This window comes from Bufo bufo, chromosome 1, assembly GCF_905171765.1.
Source record: "Bufo bufo chromosome 1, aBufBuf1.1, whole genome shotgun sequence".
NCBI lineage: Eukaryota > Metazoa > Chordata > Amphibia > Anura > Bufonidae > Bufo > Bufo bufo.
In genome coordinates, this window is record NC_053389.1 from 153263600 (window position 1) to 153280446 (window position 16847).

At 43.8% G+C, this 16847-nt stretch overlaps 1 protein-coding gene across 1 annotated transcript; it reads right to left on the reverse strand.

The window, feature by feature from the left end:
• Positions 1-916: 916 nt before the first annotated feature.
• Positions 917-11094, reverse strand: RBP7 (retinol binding protein 7). The gene is made up of 4 exons (XM_040430838.1): positions 10941-11094; positions 7086-7264; positions 4251-4352; positions 917-1149 (listed from the first exon to the last, which is right to left on the reverse strand). Exons 1-4 carry the CDS (start codon positions 11014-11016, stop codon positions 1087-1089), a joined length of 420 nt encoding a protein of 139 aa, XP_040286772.1. The 5' UTR covers positions 11017-11094; the 3' UTR covers positions 917-1086.
• Positions 11095-16847: the final 5753 nt, after the last annotated feature.

Genomic DNA, 16847 nt, shown 5'->3' on the forward strand with positions numbered 1-16847 from the left:
TGTAGCAGTCATAGATTTCAGTCTTTTATCACGCCAGAAAACTAGCAGACTAGATATGCTGGCCCCAAACCCTCAGGAAAGGGGTGAGGGAGACATAGAAAGACCACTGGCGCCTAAGTTTAGGCTCAATGGCATTAAAAAGTTGCAAATAAATAGTTCCCCCCCAAAGTGGCTGCTCAAGAGTTGCAGTGACCTGCAAAAGTTTAAGCAGCAGACCCAACCGTCAGCTTGTTATAATGAGATTATGAACTGTGCCTGAGAAAAATGACAAACTTCTCCCTCTCCAGTAGCAAAACCCCCATGCATTTTGCGGTCAGCAAAAAAAATACAGATGACGTACATGTGCATTCCATATTTTGGCGGAACGAAACAGCTGGCCCCTAATAGAACTGTACTATCCTTATCCGTTATGCGGATAATAGGACATGTTCTTTTTTTGAGGAACAGACTTGCGGAAATAAAAAAAACATGGAGTAACTTCCTTTTTTTTTTGCGAACCCATTGAAATGAATGGTTCTGCAAAAAAAAAAAAAACACCCCACAAAAAACGGAAAGAAAATACGTTCATGTGCATGAGCCCTTAACTGTATGAACTCTTCACACTTTGATTCAATGCCTCCTGTGAGTAACATGTGCTTTTGTTGCAACCTGTCTCCTGCCGGTTAGACTCCTCGCCTGTGACCTCCCAGCTCAACCATCTTCCAGTACACCTTGGAAGAACATACTTATTTTAGGGACTCTTGCAATTACTGGGGGGGGGGGGGGGGGGGGGGGCGCATGGAGAATCACCCACCACATATGGAGGAGGTGAAAGGAGTTATTAAGCAGCATCAAAAAGCATCCTACTTTTGTTGTGAACCATCTGTTACGCACATCTCTACATCTTATCTTGAATATATGAGACAGAGACCTGACAGTTGGTTTACAGTTCTGAATATTTTAATAAGCAAATGTAACAGAAATCCAGTCATTAATATTCATGGTTAGAGTGGAAAGAAATATAAATACACAGGACTAAAAACCACACTTATTGCATAGATACTTCTGTAGTCCAAACGGTGGCTTTGAGTCCATGGAGCGGCACCCTCAGCAGGCCTCTTGTACTCTTCTGTACACTTGCTTACACACCTGATCTTCACAACTTAGTTCCTGTGGGATAAAATTTTAAAAGACATTAGAAGTTTGCATTGGAACGTCAGCTCGTTATTATTGTATTTGTCAATAAGCTCGCCAAGTATAATTGGCAACACCAAGTCATACTTTGCAACTTTTGGAATCAACAGCATTCCAAAAAGTTATGTAGCAAGTCTCACCCACTCATAAGTCCCGATATTGGCCAGAACAGAAAGATAGAGATGCTATCTATCCTCCAATTTTGGCAAACCCATTTTTCCATGTATTAAATTGTTTTCACTAGGCATGTATTAACTGCTGGCTGGGCTAGCTTCAGTTTTAAAAAGGAGTTCTTCATGAGAGGACCACTTTAAAATTATTTTTCGAGATCAGCTGCAGTCTAAATATGAATATTTCCAGAAAGATTTAGACTAGGTTTGGACTGTGCAAATAAGTAAATACGGTAAGTCGGCTGTGGGATGCAGGGCTAAACTAAAATATATTTTCGTGGGCCCAGTCCCCCGTGGCGGTAAGTGGGGGCAGCGGCGGCAGAGCACAGGGAGATGAGCGCTTCCATTGTGGAAGCCCTCCTCTCCATAGTCATCTGTATCGCTGTCCTCAGGACAGCGATACAGATGGCTGTGCGGCAGGGGAGGGAGAGGTGTGTCCCTCCCCTGTTCCTCTGATAGGCTGCTGGCACTAGGCCGGCAGCCTATCAGAGGCCGGCACAGGCGGCGTGATGACATCATTGCACCGCCTGAGCCGTACAGCGCAGGACACAGGCCGGAAGAGGCCTGCATCGCATCGCTGACATGGAGGGAAGTAGAAGTGTTTTGTTTTGTTTTTTTGTGTGTGTTTATTGTGTACAATACTGGCGGCTACTGATATAAGGGGGGGGGGGCTCTGACTACTGGCACATGATATGGGGGGGGCTCTGGCTACTGGCACATGATACGGGGGGGGCTCTGGCTACTGGCACATGATACGGGGGGGGCTCTGGCTACTGGCACAAGATGGTGGGGGAGGCTCTTATTACTGGCACATTATTGGTGGGCACTATAGTGGCATCTACTGAGGCCACAAAGAAGGGGTATTTTATATAGGGGGCTCTGTACAGTAGCATTTTATACTTTGACACATTATGGTGGGTACTATGGGGAAGTGGGAGAGGAGTACTATGAAGTCATCTACAGGGGCACTAAGAAGGGGAATTTTATACTTGCAAATTATGGGGGACACTGAGGGCATTTACTGGGGCACTATATATGGGGGATTTTATACTGGTACATTATGGGGACACTATTTGGAACATTAGCTCAACTGGGGGCATTAAAAGGGGGTATTTTTTGCACTGTCACATTATAAGGAGAATTATTTCTACTGGGGGGGGGGGGGCCATTATGGTGGGCTTTATTACTCCCCCATGGTATGACCCCCTAGTAGCAGCACCAGCCTCTCTGCTATCCTTCTGCCCCTTCTCCAAATCCTTATTATGAAATCTTTCTCATTAAGCCAAAGTGTTGAAGTGGTGTCCGAGATCCCCAAGGGCCAAGCCAAGTAATTGTAAGTGTCGGTGGGGGGGGAAGGGGCACCTTATTGTTTTTCGCCCCAGGGCCCCATTTCACCTAGAACTGGCCCTGGTGGGATGGGTGCCTGTTCCTTTACTAAAGCTTTCCCTGATAGCGCACAAATTGATGGGCTACATTCTGGAGGACCACATCTCATGTTGAGGACCTCAGCTGCATAGTCCTGCAGTATGATGTCACTGCTGAGCATAAGAGGAGCAGGTACTCTAAGCATCAAATGTAGCAGCTGCCACTTCCCATCCCTGTACTTACCAGCATTCCAGAGCAAGTTGCTTGTATGCACCACAGTGGAGCACGAGCAGGTGCTCAGACTAGCATTCATATGCTGATAAAATAAATCAGAAGGCTAGACCGAACATCTGCAGATAAGACTACCGCAGTAAGCACGGTTATCCACGCTCTGCCATTGTTAGGGTCACAACAATCCTGCTAGTTCTGCAGTTCTAGCTATGAACTGGGAAGATTAGGATGAGCAGCTCTATCTGCCATTATATCAGCTATGGCATTTCCTCCTATGTTACATGTTTGAGTTAGGCTACATGCACACGAACGTATTTTGTTTCCGTATCCGTTTGTTTTTCTTGCAGATAGGATGCGAACCTATTCATTTCAATGGGTCAGCAAAAAATGCGGACAGCACACCGTGTGCTGTCCGCATCAGTATGTCCGTTCCGTAGCCCCGCAAAAAAATAAAAATAAAATTAATAAATAGAACATGTCCTATTCTTGTCCGTTTTAGGCATTGTTACAATGGATCCGAAAAAACGCATACGGAATGCAAAACACATACGGTCGTGTGCATGTAGCCTAAGTCTCCATTCACACGTCCGTTGTTTCTTTCCTGATCTGTTCCGTTTTTTGCGGAACAGATCTGGACCCATTCATTTTCAATGGGTCCTGAAAAAAAACGGAACAGATCAGGAAAGAAACAACGGACGTGTGAATAAGGCCTTAATACTGAGTGATTTGATCAGTTATTGTGAGCCAAAACCCAAAATCTGAGTATGCTACACTACTGTTTTGGCTCACAATAAGGCTCTATTCACACGTCCGCAATGTGTTTTGCGGATACACGGAGCCACGGATCCGCAAAACACGGAAAGCGGCAATGTGCGTTCCGCATTTTGCGGACCGCACATTGCCAACATAATAGAATATGCCTGTTCTTGTCCGCAATTGCGGACAAGAATAGGACATGTTCTTTTTTTTGCGGAAATGGAAGCACGGATGCTGAAGTGCGGATCCGCAAATGTGGATGCGGACAGCACATTCCGTCCCCATAGAGAATGAATGGGTCCGCACCCATTCCGCAAAATTGCGGAAAGGATGCAGACCCATTTTGCGGACGTGTGATTGGAGCCTAACTGACCAAAGAACTGAAGTGTGAACTCACCTTAGCGGCAACTATAGGAGTTTTTGGTGATATGGACGATATAATTCATGCAGATCTGCCATTTCAAAATACATGGGGACAGCAATTCAGTGTTCCCCAGAATGATCCATTTATCTGAATGCTAAATGAACAAGCCAGTGCACTGATGTGGTACATACCAAATGTAGGTCATCACCATTGAGCCAGTGTACCCAACCCCGATTCTTCTTGTCTCCTTTCTGAACACAGACGAGCCGCCCATTGTCCAAGTTAACTAGGGTCTAGGGAAAGAAACACATAACACATCAGATGACCCAATTGCCCCATACTTCATCACTGCTGCTTCAGATACAGGTGAAAATACCCGTTCTACCAACTTCCCCAGATTCAGACCTGGAACTTAAAGTGACGCTGGAAAAAAAATAAAGAACACTAAAAGGGCTGTTTCACACAAGCGTGTCCATTGCAGGAATCACTCTGTGTGGGAGTGTAATCCTCCGTTCTAGACTTGCAGGAGCGCACAGCATTATCATGATTTATAATGCGGTGTGCCTTACTTCCACAGGACAGCTTTTTGTTACTATGACTGTAGAAGTAAGGTCAAGCAGAGGACCATAGCATTATAAATCATGATAATGCCGTGCTCTCCGCAAGTCCAGAACGAAGGATCATGCTCACACACAGTGTGATTTCCGCAACGGACTCGTTCATGTGCAGCAGCCCTAAAAGTGGCCCCATGTTGTAGGCAAGTCCAAATTAGTGCAACACAAAATAAGGTCCCAGCAGAACCAAATACCACAGTGCAGCATAAAATACTGCCCTATGAACATACTGAGGACGGTGATACAGTGGAGTTCAGGAGGGCACCTGCAGCTGATGGCCAGGTGCATAAGTGCCTGATGCTCCTACCCTAATTAAGGCTAGGAGCATCAGATAATTAGGGACCTGGCCGATGGTGTGAGGAGGTCTCAGGTGGCCCCCTGGGAAATTTTCCTGTAGGGTATATGGCTAGCCCTTCCCTGCAGATTTTAGGTTTTTGGCCCCTGTGATTAAGTTTTGTCTGGGTTGTCCACCTAACCCCACCACCAACATCTGCACATGCCACCTTATCCAGTGTTGACAGAATGTTATATAGATACACCATTCATGCTAGAGGGCATACACGAAGAATTCAGCATCTAAGTAAGGGTACTTTCACACTAGCGTTTTAGTTTTCCGGTATTAAGTTCCAACATAGGGGCTCAATACCGGAAAAAAACCGCTTCAGTTTTGTCCCCATTCATTGTCAATGGGGACAAAACTGAACAGAACGGAATGCTCCAAAATGCTTTCTGTTTAGTTGCGTTGCTAGACCGAAGAGCAAACCGCAACATGTTGCATTTTGCTTTCAGTCCTGGGATGCGGAGCAAGACGGATCCGGCATTACCCCCAATGCAAGTCAATGGGGACGGAGGCGTTTTCTCTGACACAATAGAAAACAGATCCGTCCTCCATTGACTGTCAATGGAGTTAATGACAGATCTGTTTTGGCAAGGTTAAAGATAATACAACTGGATCTGTTCATAATGGATGCAGATGGTTGTATTATCAGTAATGGAAGAGTTTTTGCTGGATCCTCCCGGATCCAGCAAAAATGCTAGTGTGAAAGAAGCCTAAGAACACTATTGTGACTTCACTTCCTATTAAAAACAAGTTTGTCGCATCACAATAGAACACTGAATTTTATTTCTGACCGATATACAGTGACATAAATTATAACATTGTGACAGCACTACAATAGAACAAAGCCTACAACTAAGGTGAAACTGGAGTGACATTCTGGCATCACCATGGCCTTGTAAATCATCACTATTTATAATATCATAGAAGAACATTTGGGATTATCACAATAGAACGCAGGCTAGAAATGAACACATACTCTGGCATTACAACTGAACAAAGCCTATACAGTCAGTATATCAAGGCAAACACTATGGTGAAATAATCTTAACAATTAGACTTTGGTCCTGCACTGCAAGACCATTCAGCTTTGCTACATTTAGACTTTCAAAAAGATTTAACTGGGATAGGCAAACACAAGGGGCCAGATTTATCATTACTCTGACAGCTCACTCCACTTTAACATATGGCTAAAGTCAGTTTTAGCCAAGTCAGATTTATGATCGGCCCTTTAAGACTGTAATAAATGTGGTTTGACGGTAGCAGTTTATCTGTCAGTAAGCAGCTTTACAAAAGTCGCACATCTTTACGAAAAAGTCGCACGTTTTTATGAAAAAGTCGCATGTTCTATTAAAAAGTCTCATAAGATAAGCATGGTCCTCACTGGAGTAAAATTGCGACTTTTTTGCGACTTTTTTTAATAGTCCCAATAGTAAATCTGTCTAGAGATTCATTTACATAAGAAAACACGCCCACTTTCAGAAAACTGGCGAGCATAGTGCAGAGCAGAAAAAAGTCGCAAATTTGTGCGCAGTTTTAGCCTTTGGGACTTTTTTTGGGACTTTTTCACTCCATTATTCTGACCTGAGCTAATGATAAATCTGGCCCAAGGAGTGCTAGAGATATTTTAGAGAGTAAATGAAAGTAAATAAATTGTTTTTAAGAGTTGCCCAATTTATAAACGTATACAGGATGGGAACGTTTCCTAGTTCAGATTAGATAAAGCCATATTCAACTTGAACCTACCGTCCTAGGTTTAAATCCGACCAAGAACAACATCTATATGGAGTTTGTGCTGCCTCCTGCTGGTCTGTAATGTAATGGTCTGACCATCTAATATAGTACTATGGGTGGCAGTTACTACAACAGTCAGTAAAATTAAATCTTGTCACTGGTGCATGGATCATTACAAGAGAGGGCAGTGAATGTACGCAATTATTTTTTTCTTTTAGTACAAAGAAGCTTGAATCACATTCTGTTTAGATGCCACAGAAATAGCAGGCCCTGAAGGCCTGGGCACAGTTCTGGTTGTCAGCATTATAGATACACATTCCTTACTCCTAATCCAGCTGTACCTTGCATTTCCGGTTATCCAGGCCCTTTGTGTCCTCATCAAACTCTTGACCCAATGTAAACTGAACCCGATAATTGCGCAAGCTGCTTAAGGTCCGGATTACAAATGAGTCTCCATTTTGTTCTATGATTTTCTGAGGCTTGATTAGTTTTGCCAAATTCCTGGTGAGAAGGTCGATACCTGTAGCCAACAGAGAAGGAAGTTCCTGTTTAATATGGACTAAAGGGGTATTCCCAAATAGTTTTTCCATGGCAGAGATAGGAATAACTACAGTAAGGTCCAGCTGGGTAAAGGCAGAGTTGAGGAGCTACGGAAACGCCAAGTCTGCCGTTTCTGTAACTATGGTCACCCTAGCTGGAGCTTATTTCCATCTCACCCATGAAAGGCCAATACCCCTTTATGTTTTATCATTGTATTTTCTGTGTGATATACTCTGCATTTTAAATACTAACCATTTTCCAGATCTCTGCTTGCTGTTAGCACCTGGAACATTGTTTACATCCATAGGGCCAGATTTATCATTACTCTGACAGCTCACTCCACTTTCACATATAGCTAAAGTCAGTTTTAGCCAAGTCAGATTTATGATCGGCCCATTAAGACTGTAATAAATGTGGTTTGACAGTAGTTTATCTGTCAGTAAGCAGCTTTCCAAAAGTCGCACGTCTTTACGATAGAGTTGCATGTTCCAATAAAAAGTCGTACAAGATAAGCATGGTCCTCACTGGAGTAAAATTGCGCATTTACACGCCCACATTCAGAAAACTGGCGAGCATAGTGCAGAGCTGAAAAAAAGTCGATAATTTATGCACAGTTTTAGCGATTGCGCAATAATATGCGACTTTTTCACTCCATTATTCTGACTTGAGCTATTGATAAATCTGGCCCATAGGGTTTGTTACAATGGCATCCAGTCTAGACAATCCTCTGAGAAGTCTGATTCTCAGACTGACCGTTTACGTACATGGATACATGGTAGCAAACTGGAAAATCTGTTCTGCTTATGTGTTGACTTCTAGATTAAAGTCCTCATGCACACGACCATATCTGTTTTGTGGTCCAGATATCGCGGATCCGCAAAAGAACACAGACCCCGTCCGTGAGCATGCCACAATTTTTTTTTCTAACTTTTCAATTTGGAAAGTGTGTGACATCCACAGTCTCTCCTAATAATAGTACGGTATATTTGCTTTGCTGTGTCCTCATCTCATGTACTAGCCATATCCCATGTCACTGCCTCCTGCCCGTCTACAGTAGGGGATGAGATCCATCTCTGGAGGCAGCACGCAGTTTGCTTGGCTGGTAGAGGATACTAGAATTACAGAACACATAATATGCAGCTCTAGTGACTCACGGTTGTTTATCTTGTAGACAATCTGTGGCTCTAACAGAGATCAGTCATTGTACTAATATCACTGATCTTCTGCCAGACGGCTCTCCTGTGTCCGTACCTCCGCAGTGCTCGTGATGGGGAATATATAATTACATTTAGTGGAAATTAACCATTTACGGTATATACAAAATGTAGCCATAAAGGATACCACCAAGAATAGGGCTATCTGGAGTGGTCACCAGAGCGGCATCAGTTGTTGCTAAGCAGAAGCCAGTAGGCTATGAAGCACTCTGGTGGCCCATTCCTCTCCAGTGCTTCCCTCATTCACTCGCTGCATGACTATTTCCCTGAGCTAAAGACATACAGCAGAGGAATATGGAGAACATCTTCTAGAGCAGTGTTCCTCAGCTCCAGCCTTCAGGCTCTACCTGCTGGTCATGTTTTCAGGATTTCCTTAGTTTTGAGCAGGCGATAATTAGTGTCAATATATCAAGACTTACCGCAGGTATTCATTCTGTGGGATATTCTAACATCATGACTGGTAGGTAGGTCCCGAGGACTGAGCTGAGGAACAATAGGGGAGATTTATCTAAACTGGTGTAAAGGAAAACTTACTTAGTTGCCCATAACAACCAATTAGATTCCACCTTTTATATCTCCTTTGGAAAATGAGAGGTGGAATCTGATTGGTTGCTATGGGCAACTAAGCCAGCTTTCCTTTACACCAGTTTTGATAAATCTCCCCTATTGGCTAGAGCAGGGTTCAGCAACCTCCAGCACTCCAGCTGTTCCGAAACTACAACTCCAAGCATGCTGAATTTCTATGGGAGATACACGACCAGCCAAGCAAATGTGCATGTTGGGAGTTGTAGTTTCACAGCAGCTGGAGTGCCGAAGGTAGCTGACCCCTAATATCTCTCACCATTTCTTTGCATGTTCTGTATCTGCTCTGGGCCAACTGGGGGAAAGCTTTATTTTCACCCCAAGTACAGCCATCTGATGTAGAAGACATTATAGGAGCTTTAGCCAAACTACTAGGGTGTGTTTGATGACAAGGCTGCTGATGGTTTCCAATAACAACCTGCAGAATAGCGAGTACAGCTCTGGAGTATAATACTGTATGTAACTCAGGATCAGTACAGGATAAATATTATAATCTACAAGTAATTAAGAAGCAACTAGAGCTAGCTCTCCAGCTGGGGTGGAAGTACAACTCCTAGCATGCCCAAACAGCTTCCCACTAGAAGCTTGTACCCTTACCACAGCTGTAAAGTGTCATTTATTGCAAACATTAGATATATTATTCATCGAGAAAAATGCTATAGCTAGATACCAAGTCATTTCACCAGTCACATGTGGAACTCTTCTACAAAGTCATGTCATGGACTTTCCTGCCACCTTCTGAACACGTTGAAGCTCAGATACTTCTCATACATGACCTCGGTGTGTCAGCAGGGAGCCTGGAGTCTAGGATATCATGCGCTGCAGGGTTTGTGCATACTGTAAAGGTCACTACACTGGAGCATGCAGTTAAGGAACATTCAGCTATAATAACACAATGGACAGGGCAGATTTGTCTGCAGACGAAAATCAGTTCCCTTGTTCTGAATGGGGTTGTTTTCGCAGCAGGAATGTGGATTTCCATGAAGATTGAAAAGACAGTCAGGGTATGTTCACACAGAATAATTTCTAAGCTGAAAAAGCCTGATGCAGAACCTGCATCAAGTTTTTAATTTTTTTTGCAGTTTTTCTTGACATATTTTGTACACTATTTTTGTTGCGATTTTGATGTAGATTTTTTTTTAATTCCAGCCTATTTCAATGAGAACTGTGCATGCAGAATCCACATATTACTTTTTTCCACAGTGCTAGCGGAAGACACAGAATTAGGCTACATGCACACGACCGTTGTTTTGGTCCACATCCGAGCCGCAGTTTTTGCGGCTTGGATGCGGACCCATTTGCTTCAATGGGGCCGCAAAAGATGCGGACAGCACTCCGTGTGCTGTCCGCATCCGCTGCTTCGTTCTGTGATCCGCAAAAAAAATAAAAATTTATTATATAACCTGTCCTATTCTTGTCCATTTTGCGGACAACGATAGGCAGTTATATTAATGGCTGTCCGTGCTGTTCCGCAAATTGCGGTCGTGTGCATGTAGCCTTAACCTGCGGATTCCCCCTTGAAATCAAGATCAGCATACGTTTTTGGTGTGAATATAAGTAGTGTTGAGCGAACTTGTGTTTTCAAGTTCGGCGTACAAGGTTCGGGATATCTAAGAATTCCGTTATGGATTCCACTACCACGGACCATAAGTTACTGCAAATTTGAAAACAGAAATTCGCTCAAATATAACCTCATTGACATTTTGGCAACACAGCTGAATGTGGATATATTCGTTCAATGACCTAGAGTACCCTGCAATACACTGAGGTCATACAGCTACCTGCCAGCAGTGCCACCTAGTGGAGACCGCTAGGCACCTTTCACCCCTGCTAGATTTAGGACAATGAGACCTCGCTTACCCAGGCTCTGCATGTAGCGATCAAAGTTTTCATTGCTGACCATGTTCCAGGTGCCGCTGAAATCCAGTGGAGCCATGAGAGCAGGTTATAGCTAACCCTCAATCAAAGAGGAAGCAAATAATTACAGGCGCTGAGGAACTATGGATTCATACTACAGCCAAGCATTTATATACTCATTGTGGGGGAGTGTCTCAGAGCTCAGCAGGGAGGTCTGTGCACAAACCTGCTGACTTTAACCCTTTCTCTTCAGCTTGTGCCTAGACCACAGTAGTCATTTATTTTATTCTTGTAATACATATTCCATCCAAATGAAATTCATGTAACATAATGATACAATATCACGCTGGCCATTATGACGGAATGCAATACGGAATGCCTCTTATAGGCTTCCGTGGTGTATGCAGTCCTAGAATTCCTTTATGGTCTGTGGTGGCGGAATCCATAACGGGATTCTTAGATAAGGCTACTTTCACACTTGCGGCAGAGAGATCCGGCAAGCTGTTCCGTCGCCGGAACTGCCTGCCGGATCAGGCAAAATGTATGCTAACTGATGGCATTAGTAAGACTGATCAGGATCCTGATCAGTCTTAAAAATGCCCGATCAGTCGAAAAAATGCATTGAAATGCCGGATCCGTCTTTCCGGTGTCATCCGGCAAAAACGGATCCGGCATTTATTTTTTCACCTTTTTTTCAGTCTGCGCATGCGCATACCGGAAGGACGGATCCGGCATTCCGGTATTCTGAATGCCGGATCCGGCACTAATACATTCCTATGGGAAAAAATGCCTGATCCGGCATTCAGGCAAGTCTTCAGTTTTTTTAGCCGGAGATAAAACCGTAGCATGCTACGGTTTTCTCTTTTGCCTGATCAGTCAAAACGACTGAACTGAAGACATCCTGATGCAAACTGAACGGATTACTCTCCATTCAGAATGCATAGGGACATACCTGATCAGTTCTTTTCCGGTATAGAGCCCCTGTGACGGAACTCTATGCCGGAAAAGAACAACGCGAGTGTGAAAGTAGCCTAACCCGAAAAAATAACGGAATTCTTTAAGAGGCATTCCGTTTTGATCCTTCATAATACAAGTCTATGGGCAGCATAACAGATCCGTTCTGGTTTCCATTATGCAGGAGTCCAGTTCTGCTTAACGGAGACCAGACGGATCCGTTCTGCTGCCCATAGACTTGTATTATGACGGAATGCAAAATGGAAGCCTTTAAAAGGCATTTCATTTTGTTTTCCGTCATAATAGAAGTCTATGGGAATCATAACAGATCTGTCTGGTCTCCGTTATGCAGAATGAAAAAAAAAAAGTCCTGTCGACAGGACTTTGTTTTCCGTCTTGCATAACGGGAACCAGACGGATCCGTTATGATTCCCATAGACTTCTATTACTTATGACGGGCTTCTGTTTTGACTTCCGTCTTATGGATTCCGTTATTTTCCGTTATAACCATGTTATAACGGAAAACAATAAGGGAATCCATATTGGTGATGTGAACCCGCCCTAATTAAATCAATTATTTCCATCAGTGATTGTGAGCCAAAACCAGTAGTGAAGCCTACTCAGAAATCAGGTGTAATGGAAAGATTTGCACCTGTTCTGTGTTTTTGACCTGTACCTGGTTTTGGCTCACAATAACTGATGGAAATAACTGATGGAAATAACTGACCAAATAACTTAAGTGTAGTGTTGAGCGAACTTCTGTTTTCAAGTTCGGCGTACAAGGTTTGGGTTATCTAAGAATTCCGTTATGGATTCCGCTACCACGAACCATAAGTTTTATGGTCCGTGGTAGAGGAATCCATAACGGAATTCTTAGATAACCCGAACCTTGTACGCCGAACTTGAGAACAGAAGTTCACTCAACACTACTGAAGTATTAACTCAGCCTCATAAGTGTCTTCTGTGTTTCTTGAGTCTTAAGTGTCATTGACTCTTTCGTCTGGGTATTCAGTATAACGGTATGACCACATGGTGCAGTCACGTGGCCGTTGCGACGCAAGGTCTCTGCGGTCGATCACCACATGGCGATACGGGTCAGGCGAGCTCTAATTAAACTAATGAAGGCTGTGCTGTTTAGTTGGTCTGCATTGTTAATAGCAGTGTGACATTGAAGGAGCTGCACAGCCCTTAAAAATGCAGACTGACTAAACAGGGCAGTCCTCATTAGTTTAAAGGGATTCTCCGGGAATTAAGAAAATGAAAATACTAAAATATAACTTTATTATAAATTCCCAAATACCTTTCATTCGTTATAATGGCTCGTTTTGTCTGGGGAGCAATCATCAGGGAAAACAAAATGGCTGCCCTCTTATTAGTACACAAAAAACCTATCCTAATCACACAGGAGGACAAGTTACTTCACAACACTGAGCTAAAGAGCTGCCTCATCTTCCTATCTGCTCTGCTTGTCAGGGATTATGATCCTGAATACAGCTAATAAGATCTTCATCTGAATCTCTGCAGGAATGGAGTTCTTGTGGAGACATGAAGAACAGAGAGGATGGACAGGACAGACTGTGGTAATGTGGGGCTGTGGTAATGGAGACTGCATACAAGTGCTGCTGCTCATCAACCACATCCCCACGTTCTCTCTGTACTTCATGTTTCCTCATGCATAACGGGAACCAGATGGATCCGTTTTGATTCCCATAGACTTCTATTAGGACGGAGAGCAAACGGAATGCCTCTTGCAGAGTCTGCACTGTACAAGAGAGAGATAGCAGTGGCTGTGAAAAGTTCCAGAGCACACAATGACAGCCCCGGAGTCTTTCTGCTCCCTGACCAACCGTATGCTTCGACAGCGCCAGCCCAGCCTTCAGGACATCAGAGAGGCCTGGGTTCCACATAACAGCACCACTACATTTACATTTATTTGTCAAAAAGCATCATACATAGCTAAAAAAATAAAAAAAATGTACTGTCCCTTTAAGCAAAAGCCAGAATATAATAAAAGACAAAAAATAAAACAATTTACTTACAAAAGAAGCTATTCAGTCGTCTGCTGTGCCGTCCTCTGCTTGCTTCCGCGGATTCTTTCCCCTCCTTTCTGTCTCTCCTCAGTGGATGACACACATATGGCCCGCTCATGAACCGTATGTCTTGGAGGGCATACGGTCGTGTGCAAGAGGCCTAACACTGCAGAGGGAATCTCAGAAACAGATTATATTCTCCTGTGAGACCAACAGTCCAGAGATATTAGCAAACTGAAGAGCTTGCAGACAACATGAGTGTGGCAAGACAACAGAATGATTGAAGAACTATGCTTTACAGACACTGCTGAAAGGTGAGGGATTACAGCTTAGACACCATCACCTACCTAAACAACCCCCAGGCCAGACAAATATGAAGCCTGACAGTGGACACCTATATCCACAAATGCTTGCTAGTGTCAATTAAATTGCCATCCAACCAGCCACCATACTTCCTCATCTGGTGCAAGAGAAGCTGCACTTTGTAATTATTATTGCTGGATGTGCAATAAGTTATATTTTGCACCAAATAAAGAAAGACTGTTGTATGTTTACTTCTGGCCTGATTCTTCAAACTACATTTTCACTGCACTGAACCCCAGGGAGCGATGGCCTGAGGGAGTACATAACACTTCATCAGGGCCACTAAAACTCTCATCACCTGCATTGGCTCCTCAAGGGCTCGCTGCATTAATGTGCCAGTGTTATGTATCCTAATTTGCAACATGTCCTGCACCCAAGTGTCCGTGTGTCATTGTCCTGTACTCCATGTGTCAATATGCCAGTGTTCTGTACCCAAGTGGCAACATGTGCTGCACCCAAGAGTCCTTGTGTTATTGTTCTGCACCAAGTGTCCATGTGTCATTGTCCTGCACCCATGTCCGTTTTGTTGTTACCTCAAGTCTCAATGTGCCAGTGTTCTGTACCCCAAGTGTCAACATGTCCTGTACCCAAGTGTCAGTGTGTATTTGCCCTGTAACCCGTGTGTTTGCTCTTTCCCCGTACCCCAAGTGTCATTTGGTCATCGTCCTGTACCCCAAGTGTCTAGGTGCCAAGTGTCAGTGTGTTATTGTTCTGTACCCTAGTGTTAGTGCACGATCAGCCAAGGGGTGGGATAGATTAGAAAGCAAGTGAATAGTCAGTTCTTGAAGTTGAAATGGTGGAAGTGCAGTGACTTAGGCTACTTTCACATTTTTTTGCGGATCCGTCATGGATCTGCAAAAACCCTTCCTTTACAATAATACAACCGCATGCATCCGTCATGAATGGATCCAGTTGTATTATGTCTTCTATAGCCAAGACGGATCCGTCATGAACACCTTTGAAACTCAATAGAGGACGAATCTGTTTTCTATTGTGTCAGAGAAAACTGATCCGTTATGCAGCCCATAGACTTCTATTATGACGGAATGAATAACGGAATGCCTCTAAAGGCATTCCATCATAGAATTGCGTTATGGTCCGTGGTAACGGAATCCATAACGCAATTCTGCTTTTACCAGTAAACGAATCACAAACAAATTTCTAAATATGAAATTCACTCATCTCTAGTTAATATGTCACATACAGCAGTGACTACGCAATTTTAGGCCAGAGGCTACCCAGCAGATTCTTATTTGTTTGACCTAGCAAATACAGACAGGGTTGTGGAGTTGGCTCTACTTGGCACTGCTCAGAGGTTGCATGGTGTGAGACATAATATCCAATAGCAGAGGTCATCACACTGGCAAGAGAGATTCCACAGCCACTGCTAGGTCTTCAGGGTTCATGCAGGGCTGATGTAATACAAACATTAAAGGGGTTATGCCATGATTGATGTAAAAAATGAAAATCATATAGTACATGACAATCTCTTTCTAACACAGCTAGAACCAGCCCTGTGCCACTCATGGATCCAGAGATCTGCCCATTCATTGCTTCAGTTGCTCTGCTACATTTATTTCAAGCTGGTAGCTCAAGGGGCATGTTCTTTCTCAGAGGGTGTCTTTTCTCAGGGGCATGTCCTTTTTGCTATAGCTCTTTCCATGTAATTGTCACAGCTTTTAACAGAAAATATGGTAGCAGGTGAAGATTTAAAATGAGCATGTGTGACCACCTTGGTGAGGTGGATGGAGAAATAAGAAAAAGAACAAACAGCAGGCGATGATATACAGATACATTTTGTTGAATAGCTCAGCGGCTATACTAAATTTTTATTATATATGCAATTTCAAAAGTATTCAGATCCAGGTGCTGGTTTGAAAAATGTAGAATATTTTTCATGGCACAACCCCTTTAAAGATTATATAGTTTGATATGATCTGTAAAGTGGTGCTACATAAAGATTATCATATAAAGATAGCCATAGCACCACCAAACACACAGGAGTATACAGGGCCGTCTTTAACAAGGGGCAAAAGGGGCAGCTGCCCTGGGCCCAGTTGCTCCTGGGGGGCCCAAGGCAGCTGCCTCTTGAGCCCTGCTAGCCACTGCCCCGGGTGTCAGGCTGTCAGCTACACAGGGGGTGCTGCCATTCCATGCCTGCCGGCACTCCAGGCAGCGTACTGTGAGAGCTGTGATTCTCTAGGACCTTAGATTACATCACCACCATGTGACCAGTAACCTAGCAATATTACTGGTCACATGGCTATGAGGTCATCAAGGTCCTTTCTACCTGGAGTGTTGCAGGAGAAGTTTGCCTTAACTGTGGAGCTTTTTTTGTGTGAAGATTACATCAGAAAAAGGTGACAGGGGCTGTTATGCTAATATACTGTAAACTACTGTATAGTGGGGTGCTGTATAGTGTGGAGGCCTGTATACTGTGGGGGGCTGTATAGTGTGGGGGGCTGTATACTGTATATTGTGGGGGGCTGTATACTGTGGGGGGCTGTATACTGTGGGGGCCTGTATACTGTGGGGGGCTGTATAGTGTGGGGGGCTGTATACT